General features: G+C 40.9%; 2 protein-coding genes across 6 annotated transcripts in view; one reads left to right on the top strand and one right to left on the bottom strand.

The window, feature by feature from the left end:
* The window catches only part of PLXNC1 (plexin C1), a 234,047-nt gene extending 222,295 nt beyond the window's left edge, over window positions 1-11,752 (top strand). Inside the window, exons 28-32 of one of the 2 annotated variants that reach the window (XM_043968236.1) lie at window positions 2,512-2,659; window positions 7,555-7,695; window positions 7,795-7,869; window positions 8,505-8,591; window positions 9,148-11,752. In XM_043968236.1, the coding sequence (XP_043824171.1) occupies window positions 2,512-2,659; window positions 7,555-7,695; window positions 7,795-7,869; window positions 8,505-8,570 (430 nt within the window). In that variant the 3' untranslated portion in view covers window positions 8,571-8,591; window positions 9,148-11,752. The remainder of the gene's footprint in view (window positions 1-2,511; window positions 2,660-7,554; window positions 7,696-7,794; window positions 7,870-8,504; window positions 8,592-9,147) is intronic. The other variant, XM_043968235.1, reaches the window with a different exon arrangement.
* Window positions 11,753-12,830: 1,078 nt separating this feature from the next.
* Window positions 12,831-18,425, bottom strand: part of CEP83 (centrosomal protein 83) — a 110,959-nt gene continuing 105,364 nt past the window's right edge. For 2 of the 4 annotated variants that reach the window (XM_043965184.1, XM_043965183.1), the window contains 3 exons: window positions 15,896-15,999; window positions 14,192-14,369; window positions 12,831-13,457 (listed from right to left, as the gene is read on the bottom strand). In XM_043965184.1, the coding sequence (XP_043821119.1) occupies window positions 13,353-13,457; window positions 14,192-14,369; window positions 15,896-15,999 (387 nt within the window). In that variant the 3' untranslated portion in view covers window positions 12,831-13,352. Of the gene's footprint in view, window positions 13,458-14,191; window positions 14,370-15,895; window positions 16,002-18,425 lie in introns of those variants that run through there. The other 2 variants (XR_006353154.1, XR_006353156.1) reach the window with 2 other exon arrangements.

Genomic DNA, 18,425 nt, shown 5'->3' on the forward strand with positions numbered 1-18,425 from the left:
TTCCCACATGTTTGCCCTTTCCTTTCCAAAACAATTCAGAGCCTTGGTTGCCTATCATCTCCATCAATGCAACAGATTCCTAATGAGTGTGTTGGTCTTCAATCTGTCTCCCTTTTAATTCAAATTGTAAATCACTGCCACAATAAATCACTCATTCCATCAACAGACATTTAGTTTCTTCTGACATCTACCACATCTATTAGTATTTATTGTATTCTGTTCTGTGTCCTAATAGATGATAAGCTCTTCCTACTCGAATTTATCTTTTTTTTCAATGAAAGAGTGTGTGTGTGTGTGTGTGTGTGTGTGTGTGTGTGTGTGTGTGTGTGTGTGTGTGTGTGAACAACAAAAAAGATCAATACATTGAAAAAGTCTGAGTGTATATGCAGTACAGAACACCTGTGGACTTCACCACCCCACAAAGGGGTAGGTTGGGGGTGTCTTCTCATATGTCATTCTAGTTATGCTTGATCTTTATAATTTTGCTAATTCCCTTTTGGTTTTTTGATGTGTACTTGATCATTCTATTTACAGGGTTGTAATTTCTGTGTGTAGTTTTCTTGGCTCTGCTTATTTCACTCTGCATCAGTTTGTGTAGATCTTTCCATGTTTCTCTAAATGTATCACATACATAATTTCTTACAGCAGAGTAATATTCTATTACATCCATATACCACACCTTGTTTAGTCATATGCAGGCAATGGACATCTACTTTATTTCCAATTCTTTGCTATCCCCCAAAGTGCTGTTGTAAATATTTTGGTGTATATGGAGACTTTCTTCTTATCAATGGCTCCTTGAGGTATAATCCCAGTAATGGAGTCTGGTTCAAAGGGTATGGGCATTTTTAGCCACTTCATTAATAATTCCAAATTGCTTTCCAAAATGGTTGTACCATTTCATAGCTTCACCAACAATGTATTAGTGTGCCTGTCACTCCACAACCCCTCCAAAATTGACCTCTGCTATTTTTTGTCATCTTTGCCAACTTGCAGGGTAAGAGGTGAAATCTCAGGCTTGTTTTTATTTACATTTCTCTTATTATTAGTGATTTGGACCATTCTTTCTTGTGGTTGTGAATGCTTTGTAATTCTTCTTTTGAGAATCAGTTGTTTGTATTCTTTCACCATTCATCTACTGGGGAATGGCCATTGATCTTATGCGTATTTATTGTTTTTATGTTTTGGATACCAAACACTTGAAGAAATTTGATACGAAGATTTATTTTTCCTGTTCTGCCACTTCCCTTCTTATCTTAGGTACATTGATTTTGTCTATGCAGAAGCTTTTCATTTTCATGTAATCAGAGTTATCTCTTATCTTTTGTGTTTTTCTGTCTCTTGTTTGGTTAAGATTATACCTCCTGCTCATAGTTGTGAGAATCATCTTCTAATGTTTTTAGTATGATCTTTAAAAATACATATATTCATTTTGGAATATGGTGGTAAGATACTGAAATGCTTATTCCCTTCCCCTCTAAGTACTTTACAGATTTCATCTCACAGAATTCTCACAACTACCCTGGAAGGAGGTATAGTTTTTAGTACCTACACCTGATACTTAAGGAAGTGGTAATGGTGGGGAAGTGACTTGGCTGCAGTGACACAGCTGTTGAGTGTCTTAGCGGCCTGATTTTTATTCCCATTTTCCAGATGAGGAAACTGAGGCAAGCAGAGGACTAGCCCAAGGTCACACAGCTAGTAAAGATCTGAGACTGGATTTGTACTTAGGTCTTCCTGAATCCAGGCCCAACACTCTCCCTACTGGGATACCTAACCTGTTTCCTAATTTGTAAAGTGAGGATAAGTACCCACCTGATTTGGTTGTCGTAAGAGAAAGTATATAAGGTGTTTTGCAAACCTTAAAGTTCTATGGGAGTATACATGTATTATAATTGTATTTACAAGATGTGTGCCTGTGGCAAACTGGGCAACTCTCTAAGATTCACCAGCTGTGTTACCATGGCCAAATCACTTCTCCACCTCCACCCACCATCAGTAAAATGGAGGGGGGAAGTAAAATCCCTGCATTACCTACCCCACAAGGTCCTTCATCATGAGGAATGACTTCATCAACTTTAATGTGAGTTATCATTATTTTGGAGAACATGCTGTCTTGTCACTTTCACGTCTCAAGTTGTTTCTCCCCTTTGGTTCCACCTCTACCAACTAATCTTAGGACATCTTAGTCATCAGCTTTTTAGTTATATTATAGGTCTGAAGTTGGAAGTGACCTTAGAAGTTATCTAGTCCAACCCTTTCAATTTACAGATGAGGAAACTGAGGTCCACAGAGATAAGGTGTTCACACTGGTTTTAAGTAGCAGGATTTGAACCCGGGTCCTCTGCCTACATATGGCACACATTTCCCACAGCACCACAGTGCTTTGGAAGTGTCTTCATATTCTTCCAATAAAAAGATAAAGATGCCTGTTTCTAGAATAGGATAGACATATCATGAGTCTCTGGTGAATAAATCTACTGACAAAGAAACTCTCCTGTTTCATGGCAGTCTTCCTCTTCGTTTCTGGGTCAATATCCTGAAGAACCCACAGTTCGTCTTTGATATTAAGAAGACACCACACATAGACAGCTGTTTGTCAGTAATTGCCCAGGCTTTCATGGATGCGTTTTCTCTTGCGGAACAACAACTGGGGAAGGTGAGACATGTTCTGCTATTTCCTGTATTTATGCTGTAATCTATGAGTTTAAAGCAGTCTGCCTTTCTTGTAAACATTTTAAACCAGCTCAGAAGAGACCATCTGGATAGTATTTGTTCCATTTATATTCAAAATTGCCTGTGGATTATTATTTACACCTTGGTTTGTTGTTGCTAAAATAATACACTTATATATATGAACATGCCATCTTCTCCCCCAACAAGGATGTTAAGATCCTTGAGTGCCAGGATTGTTTGGTTTTTATCTTTGTATCTCACGCACATAGTAGGTACTTAATATGTACTTGTTGACTGATAGATAATGAAAACTAAAGTAGAGGGTTTGGTTTTGTCCCCTTATTTGGAAGATTTCTATCTGGGGGTAGGGGAGTAGGAGGACTATCTAATCTTTGAGGGTTTTTCTTTTTTTTTTACTTTCTGGGAAATTTTTACATTAAAAACATTTTAAATTGTTAATAAAGAGAAACCACTGAAATTCATACAATCAAGCTGGGTTTAAATATCAACAAAGAATGTCCATTTGAATATAACCCAATGATTTCTTGATGACAATATCCTGCCTAGGATTTCTATTTACCATTGGCTTTCCAGATCAGTAACACATTGAGAATATTGTTTTCCTGGCTTTCTCCTCTGATCAAAAGCACAAAATAAAAAAGCTTACCAAGATAAAAGGGAAAAACATACTTTGGAGAAAGTGCCTTGCATGACATCTGAGGGCCCTAATGTATCTGAACTTCCTAAGCAACAGCTGTGATAGAATTCTCTGAAAATGTTTATATGAATCTTTGGCTCTTCCCTAGTCACATTTTTGGAGTGTCTGGAATGGAGTCAACTGCTTGGTGCTAGTGCATTCACTTAAATAATTGGACAGGAAAATATTAATGAGAACAATTAATGCAATTCGGTTTGTTAGGTTCCCTGTAAACCTTTATCTTCAAGATAGTTCACCTAATCTCCCAGGATCTGGCTTTGTACCAGTGATGGGATACTTGTATCATCATTTATTCATTCAACAAACATTTGCTAAATGTCTACTGTGTTACAGGAAACGGGCAAGGCACTGAGGATGCAAAGACTGAAATGAAGCAGGGGTGGGGAGGAAAACTACAAAGTCACAGATAAACAAATATAAAACATGTACAATAGAGTTTCTCAGAGGATGCCAGCAGTTGGGGGATGGACACTTGGTTCAGCCTTGAAGGAAGCTGGGGATTCTGAGGTAGAAGTGAGGAAGGTGGGCAAAGGGGAGAGCCTGGGCAAAGGACAAACAGAGATGAAATACCATATTTTGAGGAACAGTAAGTAGGTCACTTTGGTTGGCACACAGAATGTGTAAGACAGGGGAATGAGTAATCATCCTGGAAAAGTAGGGCAGACCAGATGTTGAAGGTCTTTAAATGCCAAATAAGAATAATTAATCTGCACAGACTAAAGAGGGTCTGGAAGTCAATAGTACCTGGCTTTAGATCTGCCTTTAATGTACACTGGCAGCTAGGCAATGCCATGGATAGGTACTGGGCCTGTAGTCAGGAAGACCTGGGTTCAAATCCAGCCTCAGACACTTACTAGCTGTGTGACCCTGGGAAAGTCACTTCACCCTGTTTGCCTCAGTTTCCTCATCTGTAAAATGAGATGAAGAAGGAAATGGTCATGTTTTTCTGCCAAGAAAACCCTTAATGGGTGAGACACAACTGTAAAAACCAGAAAGTTTCATGCAAAAATGAGCATGAGAAAAGACAAAAATGGTAGGGATTTAACAGAAGTAGAAAGAGATTAAGAAGTGCCCAAAGTACACAGAAGAACTACACAAGAAAGATGTTAACATCACCAATAACCATGACGGTGTCATTACTGATCTGGAGCCAAACATCCTGGAGAATGAAGTTAAATGGGCCTTAGGAAGCCTTGCTAACAATCAGGCTAGTGGGGGTGGGGGGAAGAGGGGAGAATGGAATTCCAGCTGAGATATTTGAAACCCTAAAAGTTGGTGCCGTTAAAGTGCTGCACTCCATGTGCCAGCAAATTTGGAAAACTCAACGGTGAGCACTGGATTAGAAAAGATCAGTTTACATCCCATTTCTAAAGAAGGACAGCGACAAAGAATGTTCACGTTACCCAACAATTGCACTCCCTTTGCAAGCCAGCAAGGTCATGCTTAAGATTCTTTAAGCTAGACTTCAGCAATATGTGAACCAAGAATGACCAGAAGAGCAAGGCGGCTTTCCAAGAGTCAGAGGAACTAGAGACCAAATTGCCAACGTTGGCTAGCTTACAGAGAAAGCAAAGGAGTTGCAGAAAAACATCTACTTCTGCTCCATTGACTACATGGACATTGTTCCTTTGAGTGGATCACAACAAAATATGTCAAGCTGTCAAAGAGATGGGAGGGAGTACCAGATCATCTTTCTTGTTTCCTGATGAACCTGTATATGGGCCAAGAAGCAACAATTAGAACCAAACACGGAACAACTGGTTGGTTTAAGATTGGAAAAGGAGTACAAGGTTACATATTGTCACCTTACTTATTTAACTTATATGCAGCGTATATCATGAAAAATGCCAGACTAGATAAATCAAAAGCCAGAATTAAGGCTGCCAGGAAAAATATCAACAATCTCAGAAATACAGATGATGCCACTGATGGCACAAAGTGAAGAGGAATTTAAGAAGCCTCTTGTTGAGGATGAAAGATGAGAGTGTAAAAGCTGGTTTGAAGCTTAACATTTAAAAAAGAAAAAAAACCAGCAACAAACAACTACAATCTTGGCAACGGGTCCCATCACTTCCTGGCAAATATCGAGAGAAGGAATGAAAGCAATGTCAGATTTTATATTCTTGTGCTCGAAGATCACTGCAGACAGTGACTTCAGCCATGAAATTAAAAGATGCTTGCTCCTTGGAAGGACAACTATGGCAAATTTGAACAGCATACTAAAAGGCAGGAATATCACCTTGCCAACAAAAGTCTGTATAGTCAAAGCTATGGTTTTTCCAGTAAGGATGGAAGGTGGCGAGAGTTGAACTATAAGGAAAGCTGAGCACCCCAGAAGCAACATTCTCAAATTGTGGCTCTAGAAGAGTTTAGGAGTCCCTCCAACAGCAAATAGCTCACATTGGTCAGTACTTAAGAAATTGATTCAGACCATTCACTGGAAGGTCAAATGCTGGAGCTTGTTGAATACTTTGCCCGAATGGACTCATCAGAAAATACCCTGACATTGGGAAAGATTGAAGGCTAAAGGAAAGGGGACAACAGAGTCTGAGAAGGATATATAATGTCGTGGAAACAACAAACATGACCTTGGATAGACTTCAAGAGATAGTGGAGGGTAGAAGGGCTATGGCATGGGGTCACAAAGAGTCAAACATGAATGAACAACAACAACAAAATGGCACAGTGGATAGAGTGCTGGGCCTGGAGTCCAGAAGACCTGAGTTCAAATTTAGCCTCAGATACTTACTAGCTGTGTGACTCTGGGCAAGTCACTTAGTGAATCTGTGTGTCCTCCAAGCAACTGTCTGAGACGGAGTTATAGGTGAGTTCCTGATGTGCATTGCACAGGGAATTCCCACACCAAGAGAATCATAGATTAAGAGCATTAAGGAATCTTAGGGGTTATTTAGTCCAGGTCATTTCATTTCAGTTGAGAAAACCGAGGCCTTGAGAAGAGGAGTCATTTATTTAAGTTACACAAATATCATCATGATGGATTTGGGAACAGAAGGGATCTCGGAGGTCATCAGTCAGTCAGTCAGCATTTATTAAGCACCTACTATGTGCCAGGGATACAGTAAGAGGCAAAAGAGACAGTCCCTGCCCCCCAAGGAGCTCATAGTCTAATTAAGGGAGACAAGTGAACAAATAAGCGACAGGAAAAATAGGAAATAATTAACTAGAATTATCATAGTTGATCAGATATAAAGGAAGCCAGGATGAGCAATAGGCAGAGGTGTGGTGGGAAGCAGCGAGAGAAAATGTCTGGAGCTAAGAGATGGAGGATCCTGTTACGCGATGACTGCGTTTTTACCAGACATGACTTTTTCTTGCCCAGGATCACATGGATTGTAAGCCCCAGAGGCCACACTGGGGATCTTTCTACATTATCGCGCTGCCTCTTTAAATGACTAGATCTCTCCCTGTGATCAAAGTGCAGGTCTTTGCCACTGTGTATGTTTTATGCCCTGCTCCTTTGGCTCCGCTTTCTTCATTCTACTTTATGTGACTTCACCCAAGTTATACAAGACTCAGGATTTTCATGCCAACTATGTGAAATGTGTGGGCTAATCAATGGTACTGAGAGTGCCATTCCTTGTGGAAACTGAAGTTTTGCAACCCCCCAAAATGGCCTTCTTCCTCCTTTCCCTGCCTCTACCCCTAAAAGAGAGGTAGGTAGAAGAGATTTGAAATCGCTACTGCCAATTACCAATTATTCACTGGTTCCATGGTAATATAAAGAACCCACTTACTTTTGAGACAATCAAGTCTACAATCAAATCTTTTACAAGTACTGAAATTCACTGATGGGTGAGGATGGGAGCAAATGTTTTAATTTCAAGCTTTTACTACCATTAGTAATGAATTATGATTGAAATGAGGCCCATTGTTAACAGTAACTCAAAATCATGTAAAATAATCATTTGCGGTTTTTTATGAGAGGAAGGCAGAATATATTAGCATTTATTCCACCTGAAAATAACAATGAGTCACATAGTGATGTCAATCAGACATACAGTCAACAGTATTTGTTAAATGCCACCCGTGTGCTGGCCACAGTTGACTAGGTACTAAGAATCGTGGGCAACTTGGAATAAACGCATGCTATTTCAAACCGGACATTACTCTTTACGCTTTTCTTTTGTTTTGTTTTAAAGGAGGCACCAACTAATAAACTTCTTTATGCCAAGGATATTCCCAACTACAAAGAGGAAGTGAAAGCTTATTATAAAGCAATCAGGGATTTGCCTCCATTGTCGTCTTTGGAAATGGAAGAATTTTTAACTCAGGAATCTAAGGTATGACTAGAAAGCCAAAGCAGGCTGATATTTGTTGAATTCCTTTTTTTATTCTTTTTTTTTTTTGACTCTCAACCCTTTGTTTAATATCCCTTTAAGAAACATGAAAATGAATTTAATGAAGAAGTGGCCTTGACAGAAATCTACAAATACATCGTAAAATATTTTGATGAGGTAAGTTTAAAATTGTAACAATTATTTCTCTATTCTACCTAAGGATGTTACGGGATTCGGATTGGGCCATATTACTGATCTGAGCTGACCTTTGGACAGTCATGAGTTGGGTGGATCCTGGCACCAAGCCAGAATTTGGCTCTAATTCTCCCAATCCTGACCCCTGCTCCCTGGGCATAAAGTGGATCTGGCCTGCCAGTCACACAGATTCAAACTTAACTTCAAAAGGGGGAGGGGGGGGGCGAAAGAGACCAAGCATATATATATTAAGTACCTACTGTCTGCCAGGCACTGTGGCAAGCACTTTACAAAAGTCAACTTTTCCCATTTAATGTGACTTGATATTAAATGGGGCTGGCTTGTGCTTAATCATAAATTAGCACTAACCCTGTAATCCGCTTTAGTAATAGGTGGTTGTATTGCCTAGGTTTGGTACTCGGTGATTATCTAGATGAAATTATGTCCATTTCTTTTTCCACACAAAGGGAAAGATTATTTCAGTAAAGCCATTCTCCACCATTAATTAATTCCCCTTGATCTGGGTTTTTCTTTTGGAATTCATGCAGAAGCATTCATGGAATACACAGTCTCCAAATATATGTTAATCCCCCCCTTCCCTCATTCCCCCCACTCAGTCATGCTGGGCCAGGCTATCCATGTCAGTGGTGAGAATAGCTCACCCTTTCCATTTTCTACTTTGAAGACCCAAGTGAAGCAATAAGGTAGGGTAGAGGTGATGAGTTCCTTCAAAATGATTCAGCATCCTTGTTTTCAAGGGGCAGGGGTGACTAGGGTAGAAGTGGGGAAGGGGGTGGGGCGGGATCCTATTACTCTCTGATCAGGGTGCCTGACCCTCCCTCTCAACACCCCTTAATTCCTATCCCCTCCCCTCCCCCTCTACCCCCTGGCCTGCTGCATTGGATGGAGGTGAAACAGCTTCCTGCATGTTGGCTGCCTCGGTTGCTTGTGGTGCTTGGAATGGCTATGATAATAATGCATATAACCTGGTCAGGGAGAGGCTGGCCTCCTATCTGTAAGTAAATAAACGGTATTTCATGGGAGCTGCTATTTCCAGCAGGAGTGTTGTTGATCCTGTGATAATGACTTAGAAAAAACAACTTGCAGAATGAGTATGTAAATGACCGAGGCAAACGTTGGCATCTGTTCCATAGAGATTTTTGTTTTCTTTACCCACTCATGGCATTGGGAATGCACAAAGGAGGGAGCTGTAGTGCTTAAAGCCGCAATATCCAAAATAACTGTTCTAATTGTCAACAGATTCTAAATAAACTAGAAAGAGAACGAGGGTTAGAAGATGCCCAGAAGCAGCTCTTACACATAAAAGTCCTATTTGAGGAGAAGAAGAAATGCAAGTGGGTGTGAACATCACGCTGTGGCCTGGCTTAAGATGGTGAAATTCTTCCGACAGCTTGGAACAAAATGGTGGCTCGAGCTATGTTGGCGCCTTTTTAAGAAAAAAAGTTTGCACATAGATTCCACTTTGAACAGCAAGTCTTTCGTAGGAGACCAAGGCACATGCACAACTTTTAGAGAAGCTGACCAGCCATTGTGCCTGTTGTAAATATCGTGGAGACCCTTATGTAAATATAGATGTCGTGGTGGTTGTAAACAGCCTCCTCGTTTACAGAGAATACAGGGCCAGTAAGCAAGTGTCAGTATTATTGTAACTACAGTTTCCACTTAAGCACAATGATTCAAGTGGTTTTGTCTCAAAACTACAGCTATGTAGCACTTGTGATGACACTGAAATCCAATAGTAGAAGGATGCTGCCGATGCCAAACGCAAAATGTGAAATGTGGTGGGATCTCCCGTCCACGATGAGGCGTGGGTGGCGGGTTATTGGGGCAACCCTGAGGACCCGCAGTGTCGGCGCTCGTCCCCAGTAGTTCTTGGAAAAGGTGACTGCAAAATGTGGTGGTGTGTACACTTAGCATTTGTGTGTGTGTTTTTTAAACCAAAAACTTAACAGTGTGGCAACATTGTTGAAAGGGCTCGTGTTTTTCAGTAGTCACCAACTGCATTTCATCAAACTCACCTGGATTTCACCACTGGCCTAAAGCAAGTGCTTTGGTTTGTCTGGATGCAGTAGCCATTTGCCACGGCGCTGTGTTCCTGCCTTGTGTTGCATACTTGTTTTTATTCAAAAGCACCAAATGTACTTGATGGTGAACGTGTTTGCCGATAACTTCCATGTGTTGTTTTTTTTAAAAAACCCTCCACATTGACGTTTATCATTTCTGTGCACAAACTCGGCACGAGAATTCGATCAGAGCTCTCCTTGGTAGAGCGCCTCATGCGTCCATCCCGCCATGTCTAAACTATCAGTTCTTCACATCCTCTTTGCTTTAGGTCTCAGGTGAAATCAATGGGTATTAACACCTGTAAGTGTGTGGTAAGATGATGATACGTTTTACATTACATGACATGAAATTGCTGTACACACTGGAGTATTATATCTATATAAAGGCCCGAGGCCTGAACGGTATTAGTATACAGCTTGGTATCTTTGTCTTATTATGTATTTTTAAAAAGTATTCCTCAAAGGAAAAAGTCCAAAAAAAAAAATACCCATTTTCATTCATGCCTTCGTTCAGATCCCTTTCTAGTGATACTGTAATCTTTTATTGCTGGTTTTGTATCCTGGATTTTTGCTGCTCACGACCAAGTTCAATACCACTGTGTTTCCCTTATAGTATAGCAGAATAAATTGTCATCAGTGTCAGCCTCTCTTGTGGCACCTCACCCTCACCCTCTTGGCTGAGGTTCAGAATTCCCAGTTCCAGCCTATGAAATTTCCCTACAAGTCAATGATCCCACGCCCCTTTTAGAAGCACTTGCCAACACTGTAATGACATCAGGTTTAAAATCTGCATTTTATCTTAGATGAATGCAAGTGTCTCTCTCCTCCCACTCTGTATTTGGTGGAATGAGAAGGATCAAACACCCAAACAAAGAGCAAGGAGAATAGTAAATGCCCTAAATAGGCACTTTTCCCGATTCCCATAGCTTTTGACCATTGCCTGTCCTGTGGACACACCTCAAAGATACTACCAAAAAGTCTCCCCTGTAGGTGTAAAAGGTGAGAGGATGGGTCCCAAAATAAAGCTGCTACCATTTTGAAAGAAACACGGCCGAGTTTTTGAGTGAAAGAGCAGGTATGGCAATCAGTGGTAGAAGAGACCGCTTCCCAAAAGATGTCCCTTCTTTAGGGTATAGAAGGACAACTATGAAAAGGGTGAGAACTCAGATGATCAGCTGTGGCTTTATCATAGTATTTGCTGAATAATACTTTAGGGTTCCCCCTCCCCTCAAACCCTTTGGCACACAAGTATTGCAAGGGTTGGGTTACCAGTTAGCTCTTCCGGTGACTTTGCTGGTGGGAACTTTGGGCAAATTGTTTACCTCTTTGTGCCTCAATTTCTGGAAAATCTTTCTAAGCTACCTCACAGAGGTGGTATGAAGACTCACTGATGTTTGTAGAGTGCTCGTTGATTCTCCCATGGAAAGCATGATCTAAAGCAGCATTCTGGAGCACACTAGCCCAAGGCAGTGAATAGGCCGAGCAGACGTGCTGAAGACAATCAGTAACCGAGTCCGTATTAAACAGCAGCCAGAGAAACAACTGTCAAACGATTTCTATTGTTAACTTTATTTTCTGATTTGGGGTGAAGATCATTTTATTTATAAGCTTTTTTTTTTCCTAACACTAGTGTCTGCAGCAGCATTTTATGATTAATTCGGTTACTTTTTCAGTATTAGGATGTAAAATCTATTTCTTGTATACATGATTGAAGCTGTTCTTGGAGATGAATGTTTTAAATGTGTATATCCAAAATAAACACTTTGATGTATCAAAGGCTATTCAGTTGCCACTTAGACTTACTTCCATCGTGTCTTTTTAATTTTTGAAGGAATTGTTTGGAAATATTCTTAGGAGACACACTTTTGCTGTGGACAGATGTACTGAATGGTAAAGAAGTTTATTCTTGCTAAGTGAGCCCCTGCCTGAAAACATTCTTGGACTTTGCGATTTACTCTCTCTCAAATAATCACAGCAACTCATATTTAAGGTGGCACTTTTAGGAAGACTTCTAGATAACTAATATTCCATTTTGTTTTGTAGAGTTGAGATTTCTTTAGTTGGAATGAAATTATTCCAGATTTCCCCTAACGATCCATAAAAAGCCATGGCTGGATAAGAGACAAAATGGTATGGAGTGAAAAGAATTCTTTGAGATGGAATTGGGAACACCTAAGTCCAAATTCTGGTTCTGCCAGTTGGCTGGCTAAGTGACCTTGAGGAAGAGTGAATTCACCTTGATGGGTCTTGGTGTTCACATATGGTATGAGGGACTAACTGGGTTACCTCACTCACAAGGCTGCCTCGAAGATTAAATAAGATAATGTGCACGGTAAGTGCTTTGCAAACAGTAAAATGCACACATATTAGCAGGGGTAAGAAGGAGGTGGGAACCTGATTACTATTTTCAGAAACATAATGTGTATAAATGGCCAAGAAAGGGACAGTTCTACAACTTTTTTTGCACGAATGAGCTATGCGTTGGTGGTTCGTTCTTTTACCAGCATGGGAAGAAGGTGGTGTACAGAGTGTCCCAGGTCAGCTCAGCTCAGCACTCCTAGGTGCCCTGCTCCCCAGGGGAGCAAAGGGATTTGCCCTTTCTGCCCCTTCCCCCACCCCGTTTCCTCATCTGTAAAAGGAGGGGAGTGGACATGTCCCCAATCTTCTCCAGGATAAACATGCCCAGCTGTTCTGATCCCCCTCAGTCACAGATTCAGGGCCCTTCAGCATGCTGGTCGTCCTGCTCTCCATCCATTAGGCCACTGCCAATCTGCTCTACCATCAGCATCAAATTAAAAATGAGGCGATGCATACCGATAGAAAAATATTTATTAAACTTTCAAAATAAATTATGTGCTTCTGAAAAAAGCAGACATTCATAATGAACATACATTTCAAGAGATCAAGAGTTTCTTTCCTATAGTGCTGACAATGAAGTGCCCTTAAAAAATATCCAGATTTTGATTACAACTGAACATTTTTTATCAGGCCTTCTTAGTGGCTATCTCCAAGATGGAATGCAACAGGGAATCAGGTTTCAGAAAGAATGCCAGAGTTTACTCAATAAAGAGTAAAATTAAGGAAATAATTGTAAACATTGATTCCCATATCACAACTCCTGTGTGTGTGTGTGTGTGTGTGTGTGTATACACACACTTCTCAAAGGACTATAAGCAAACATCCTAACAAATTTCTGAAAAAGATTCTTTAATGCAGCTTGTCTTTAGCATACACTTAAGGAACACGGTACATAGTCGGTACTTTTTCCAATTACAGGCATCTGGTTCTTTTGGCAAATGGGAATGAAGCCTCTAAAATGCCACAAATGTGTCAATTTCCATCTTTACTGAGTCACTGATTGGACTGCCTGGCACTGTAGCCTCATTCCCCAGGAGGCCCAAGCTCTTCCAGCTGCTTCCTCTGAGTGGTTTCTAGTTCTTCCAATCTTTTTCGAAGAAGAGACAGTTCTCTTTGATGTTCCTCTTCCTTAAAACCAGGGGAGAAGCACACCAGAGGAGAGAGTTAACAGCCCTGCTTGCCTCAGCCACAGTCCACGATACCTTATTCCTTTGCCCAGTCTGCCAGTAAGAGAAGGGCACATCTGCCCTACAGGGGTTGAATTATCAGCTAGTCCTGGCTCCTCTCTTGCCTCCCACTGTAACCCTGAGAAAGTCTCATCTTCTCAAGCTGTAAATTTCAGCAGGGAGCTAATTAGGAAATAAGAATGCACTTCCATATCACATCTGTATTCATACAGGGCCTTATTTTGTGTAGTAATGTATAAACGAAACACTGAAACCAACTGAAGTTTGGCGCTTTGAATTCCCAGTGTTCACAACTTATGTTACAAAATGCAACTTATTTCTAGCTTTGAAAACTCTGAGAGCTTCTGGCCAGTGCTGGTCTCATAATATCACTTTTGCTAAGTGTCTTTCTGCTACTAGTTTTGGGGGCACTTCACTCCCCAGAAGGTAAGCAGGCAAGACTCCAATCGGTATACTCCACTACTTGTTTAAATTGTCCTACTAAATAGTTTAGGAGGGGAGGAGATTAAATTTGGGGGCGTAAAGGGAGTTTGTGAATTTTTCAAGTGTTCTGGTCAACTATACACAATACGTACAACAAATATGTATGCGCCCACACACACACCAATGTAACTGTAGAAGATTGAATCTAATTATTTTCCCCCTATAAAAGAAAAGATCTGAGAGCATTCTTACCGGAAGGTGGGGTGGGAAAGATGTTTCCACACCAGAAGGCAAGAAACTAACGGAATTGAATGATGTTGCTGGGGGCATGTTGGGAACCAAGATTAAAGTTCGAAATTCATTATGTCTTCTTTGTATATCCTTCAGTCGTTTCTGGAGCTTAGTATAGTCTTCATATGGCACATTTTGTCTTTAAAAGAGAAGAGTCATAACTGTAACGATTGGAATGACACCACCTGCTGGAGACTTAATGTAGAAGAGTTCCACCCATGAAGCGAAGCTCTTTGAGGGCAAGACCAGGAGTCTTTTCTTTGGCGTCAGGAAGTGACGCGGGCGAGTGGGAGGAGGAAGGAAGAGACTGGCGCTCTTTCCTTTGGACTCTGGTGGAGAGCGGAGCTAGAAATGCGCTCTCCCTTTAATAGATAGGAATCTAGGCCTTTCTCTCTCTCTTTACCAAATTCTTATTCTCCTTAATAAACGCTTAAAAGTCTAACTCTTGCTAAAGCTTATAATTTATTGGCGACCACTCATTAGATATTTTAGACAGACTAGCTAGAATTTTAGCCCTTAACAATACAGTTCCCCTGACATACGTGTGCTATTCAGCACACTGAATGGGAGAGGGTTCTCAGGCCTGCTCTTTCTGGATAAAGTGTTTACCGCCTCACTCTAGACTGTAGATCACTGATCTGGAGGGAGTTTTTCCAAGATCCCCAATTTTATTGCCTCAGTATAGTATATGCTATAGCATCCCCTGTGATACCAACTCCCCAAATTTATTACTTAGTGGCTGATCGTTTTTGCTGTTAGGCTCTGCCGCCATAGGTGGCCTTCAAACCCCAACCTACCTTTACAGCAGCTGAGGCATCAGATATTTATCAGTCATTTGATTAAGTGTAGTTTAAAATAATTCCATAGCCACCTAAAACTCTGAAAAGTCTTCTTGAGCCAAAATAACAAATTACTACCTCCTATAACTCAGAAAAGATGTGAAATGCTCAGCTTAGGCTGGTCTTTTGCCCAAGTGGTGCTATTCAATTTTAGCAGGGACCAGTTACCAAGGAAGAGGTGGGGGATGGAGAGAGGAGGAAGGGAGCTCACTTGTTGGGTTTTCATAGCCTGCTATCATTTTGATATTAGAGAAACATCAGATCCCAAAATACACCCCCTTTTTGTCTCTCTGCTACTGCTATCTAGTAGCGAAGTGGATATGGAGCACAGCCAAGAGCTTACATGTTCTTTTAGGGAAGGAATGTGATGTTATGAACATTTTGGTGGTACCTACTCCCTAGAACACCACTGCACACCCTTAAACACAATTACCTTGTCTGAGCCACACTGAAAATGAATACTTCACGCTGGTTTCAGGACAATTTGATGAGAAGCCCCTCGGCTCTTCAGAGTGAATGCTGCTGACACCAGTTCTCCTGGGGCTAAGGGTGAAGCTGGGAGATCAAATGCAAGACCCAGCAACCTTGCCCCAAGGGCCCCAAGCCTAGTCCCTGGCTAACAAACCACAGGCTGTTGTTTGTAGGGCTTTGCTTCTTAGAAAAAACCTGTGGTAGCCCAGCCCCCCAGACCACTGACTGCTGCTGTGGTTTCCAGAACCCCGGCCACTGCACACCAAGGAGGCTTATGGGTAAAGGATCTTAAAAGAAGCCAAAGGTTAACCATATAATCCGAGCTTCCAAAGAACCAAGGGAATGATTTTGTTACCTATTTAAAACCTGATTTTCAGTTTCCAGTTCCTCATTTTTTGCTTCCAGAAGTTCTACTTTTTCTTGAAGTTTCTTCAATTTGTTTTCATAGAGGGATTTTCTCTACAAATATAAAGAGGTGTCTGTTTAATGCACATATGGGAATTCACAATCTTCTGCTTAGTTAAAATGTCATATTAAATACATTTCTCTGCCCCTCCCCCAAAGTCCCACAATGCCTTTAGTCACCTCCTTTAAATGCTTTTAAAGACAAGATTTTATTGAGCTAACAAAGGTATCAACCACACATTTCCTTTTCATTCTCAACTGACCTGACAAACATCATCGATGCTAAATCAGAAAAACTGGTATCACTAACAAAAACTACAAATAATCTAAAAAAAATGCAAGAGTGGGATGTGACTAATTGTGTTTTGCACAGTGCCTCCCCTCCCTTAGAGATCACAACCTGTGACTTTTCTCAGCCCAAAGCTCTCTGAACATGGGAGGGTGGGCCTCCAAGTCCTGGCCCTCTAAAAGGTCTTGGAGAACCATCCCAACCCTGCACCCAAAGGAGGAAGTTTTAATTGGCCAGCAAATACTTGAAGATCTTGGGGCCAAAATCACTTGCATTACTGAAGCTGATGGAGCCTAAGTCTGCCCACAACTGGTACCTTGTTATAAAAGCATTTTCCAAAAATTTATAAACTGCTATGCGGCCGAAGTCAAAACTAAAACATCTTTTCAAAGGGCTGAATTAATTATTAAAAATGCAAGGTAATTTAACAGCCATACATACCTCACTTTATTAAGAAAAATATTTCTGAAAATTAAATTTTCTTCATGTAACCTTATTTAAAATTACATGAGAAAAAAATCTCATTTTAATGAAAGGGCTAACTAGGTAATTTCTTTAAATAAAGGAATAATTATTGCTACACTGCAAATAATTACCTGTTTTGTAAAAGTGTATCTAAGTGGAGAAAGACTATTATAAATATTAGATTGTTCATTTCTACTAACTGCAGCTTCCAAGTCTTCTGCGCATTTTTGAAAAATGGAATTACTAAACAAGGCATCCGTTCTTTTAGGACCTATCTAGAATAGTGTCTCAGCGCACTCCACGTGTTCTCATTTTTTAAAAAATGATGGCTACTGGCATATTAAGTAATCACCAACACCACCCATTTGAAAGGAGCTCTCTGTAGGCAGGCTCTCTGCTGGGTTCTCGAGATGCAAGGACTCAGAGCAACCAAAAGGTCCCCACAACACACGGTAACGTTGACAAAAAGGCAACACCGAGACACAGGGAGAAGGAACATTACTCCATGCTGGGGACGTGCTTGGAAATGGAGACCTAGAGAAGTAGTTACTGGCCCCTCTACAAAGCAAAAGAGGAGGGATTTGAAACCAACTCCCATTCCTTCAAATCCAATGTTTTTTCTGGTCTACTGCAGTTGCTTCTGGGGGAGCAGAGTACTTTTTTAGAGACAAAGCTAGAGTTAAAAATATAGACCAGAGCATTTTTAAACTAGGCATCAACTGTCTGACTACATGGCCCTTCTCGAGGCAACGGGCTCAGTTCTCCAGCCTGCCCTCTGCTTCATGGTATTGTAATGATTGGAATGACGCCACCTACTAGAGACTTGCTGTGGGAAAGCTCCACCATGAGGAAAATGCCTCAGAGGCATTGTGGCTTTTCCTTGGCGTCAGGAAATGACGTTTGCTCATGGGTGCTGTCTATCAAGGCTACCAGCCAATCAACTTGAGGAGCCTCCTATGGTCTGGGAGGAGACAGGAAGGAGGAAAGGGAGCCTGCGCAGAGAGCGCGGGGCTTTTTGGCTTCCTGACTTGATGGTGGTGGTGGCAGAGGACTTCACAGGAAATTTGAGGAAAGATAGGAATGCCAGGCTGTTAGAATTCTGTTCTCAATCTTTTTCTTTCTATTTTCCAATAAACCCTTAAAAACCTAAACTCGTTTTATCAGTGATTTTTAGTCAGTTTCCCCCAAACTGGGGGAACAGATTAGAATCCACATTTAGAATCTTAAATTACACAGTTTGGCTGACCACGAAGAGGAAAACCGAACGTTCATCTTCTGATCTTCTGATTGGGTAAGATTTCCCCTCCCTTGTCCCCTAAAATTGGAAAGAACTACCGAGTATAGGCTATTTTAAATTTCAAATGGATCTTTTAAACATCCTAAGTACCCCTTTTCTAGCTTTACCTTCACTAATCAGAGATGTTGGCCAGCTTGAATTTGAATATATTTTTATTACTCTTTGTGGTTTTGTGGGGCTTTGTGGTGTGGTATGGAGAATTTGGCATGCCCTAGATAATGTTAGAATAAAGATGATTCCCTGGGATTCCCCATTAGGAAAGCTACTTATGGATTGGAATGAGGGAAAACTTAGACTAAATACAACCATGACCAGAGGAGAGCTTATCAGACTGTGTTTTATGTGGCATGAGGAATTACAGGAAGAATGGCCCAAATATGGGTCATTTGATCCCCAAACATTGAGGCATTTGCAAAGAACCCTAAGTAG

Source organism: Dromiciops gliroides, chromosome 5 (genome assembly GCF_019393635.1).
Source record: "Dromiciops gliroides isolate mDroGli1 chromosome 5, mDroGli1.pri, whole genome shotgun sequence".
In the NCBI taxonomy this organism is placed as follows: Eukaryota; Metazoa; Chordata; class Mammalia; order Microbiotheria; family Microbiotheriidae; genus Dromiciops; species Dromiciops gliroides.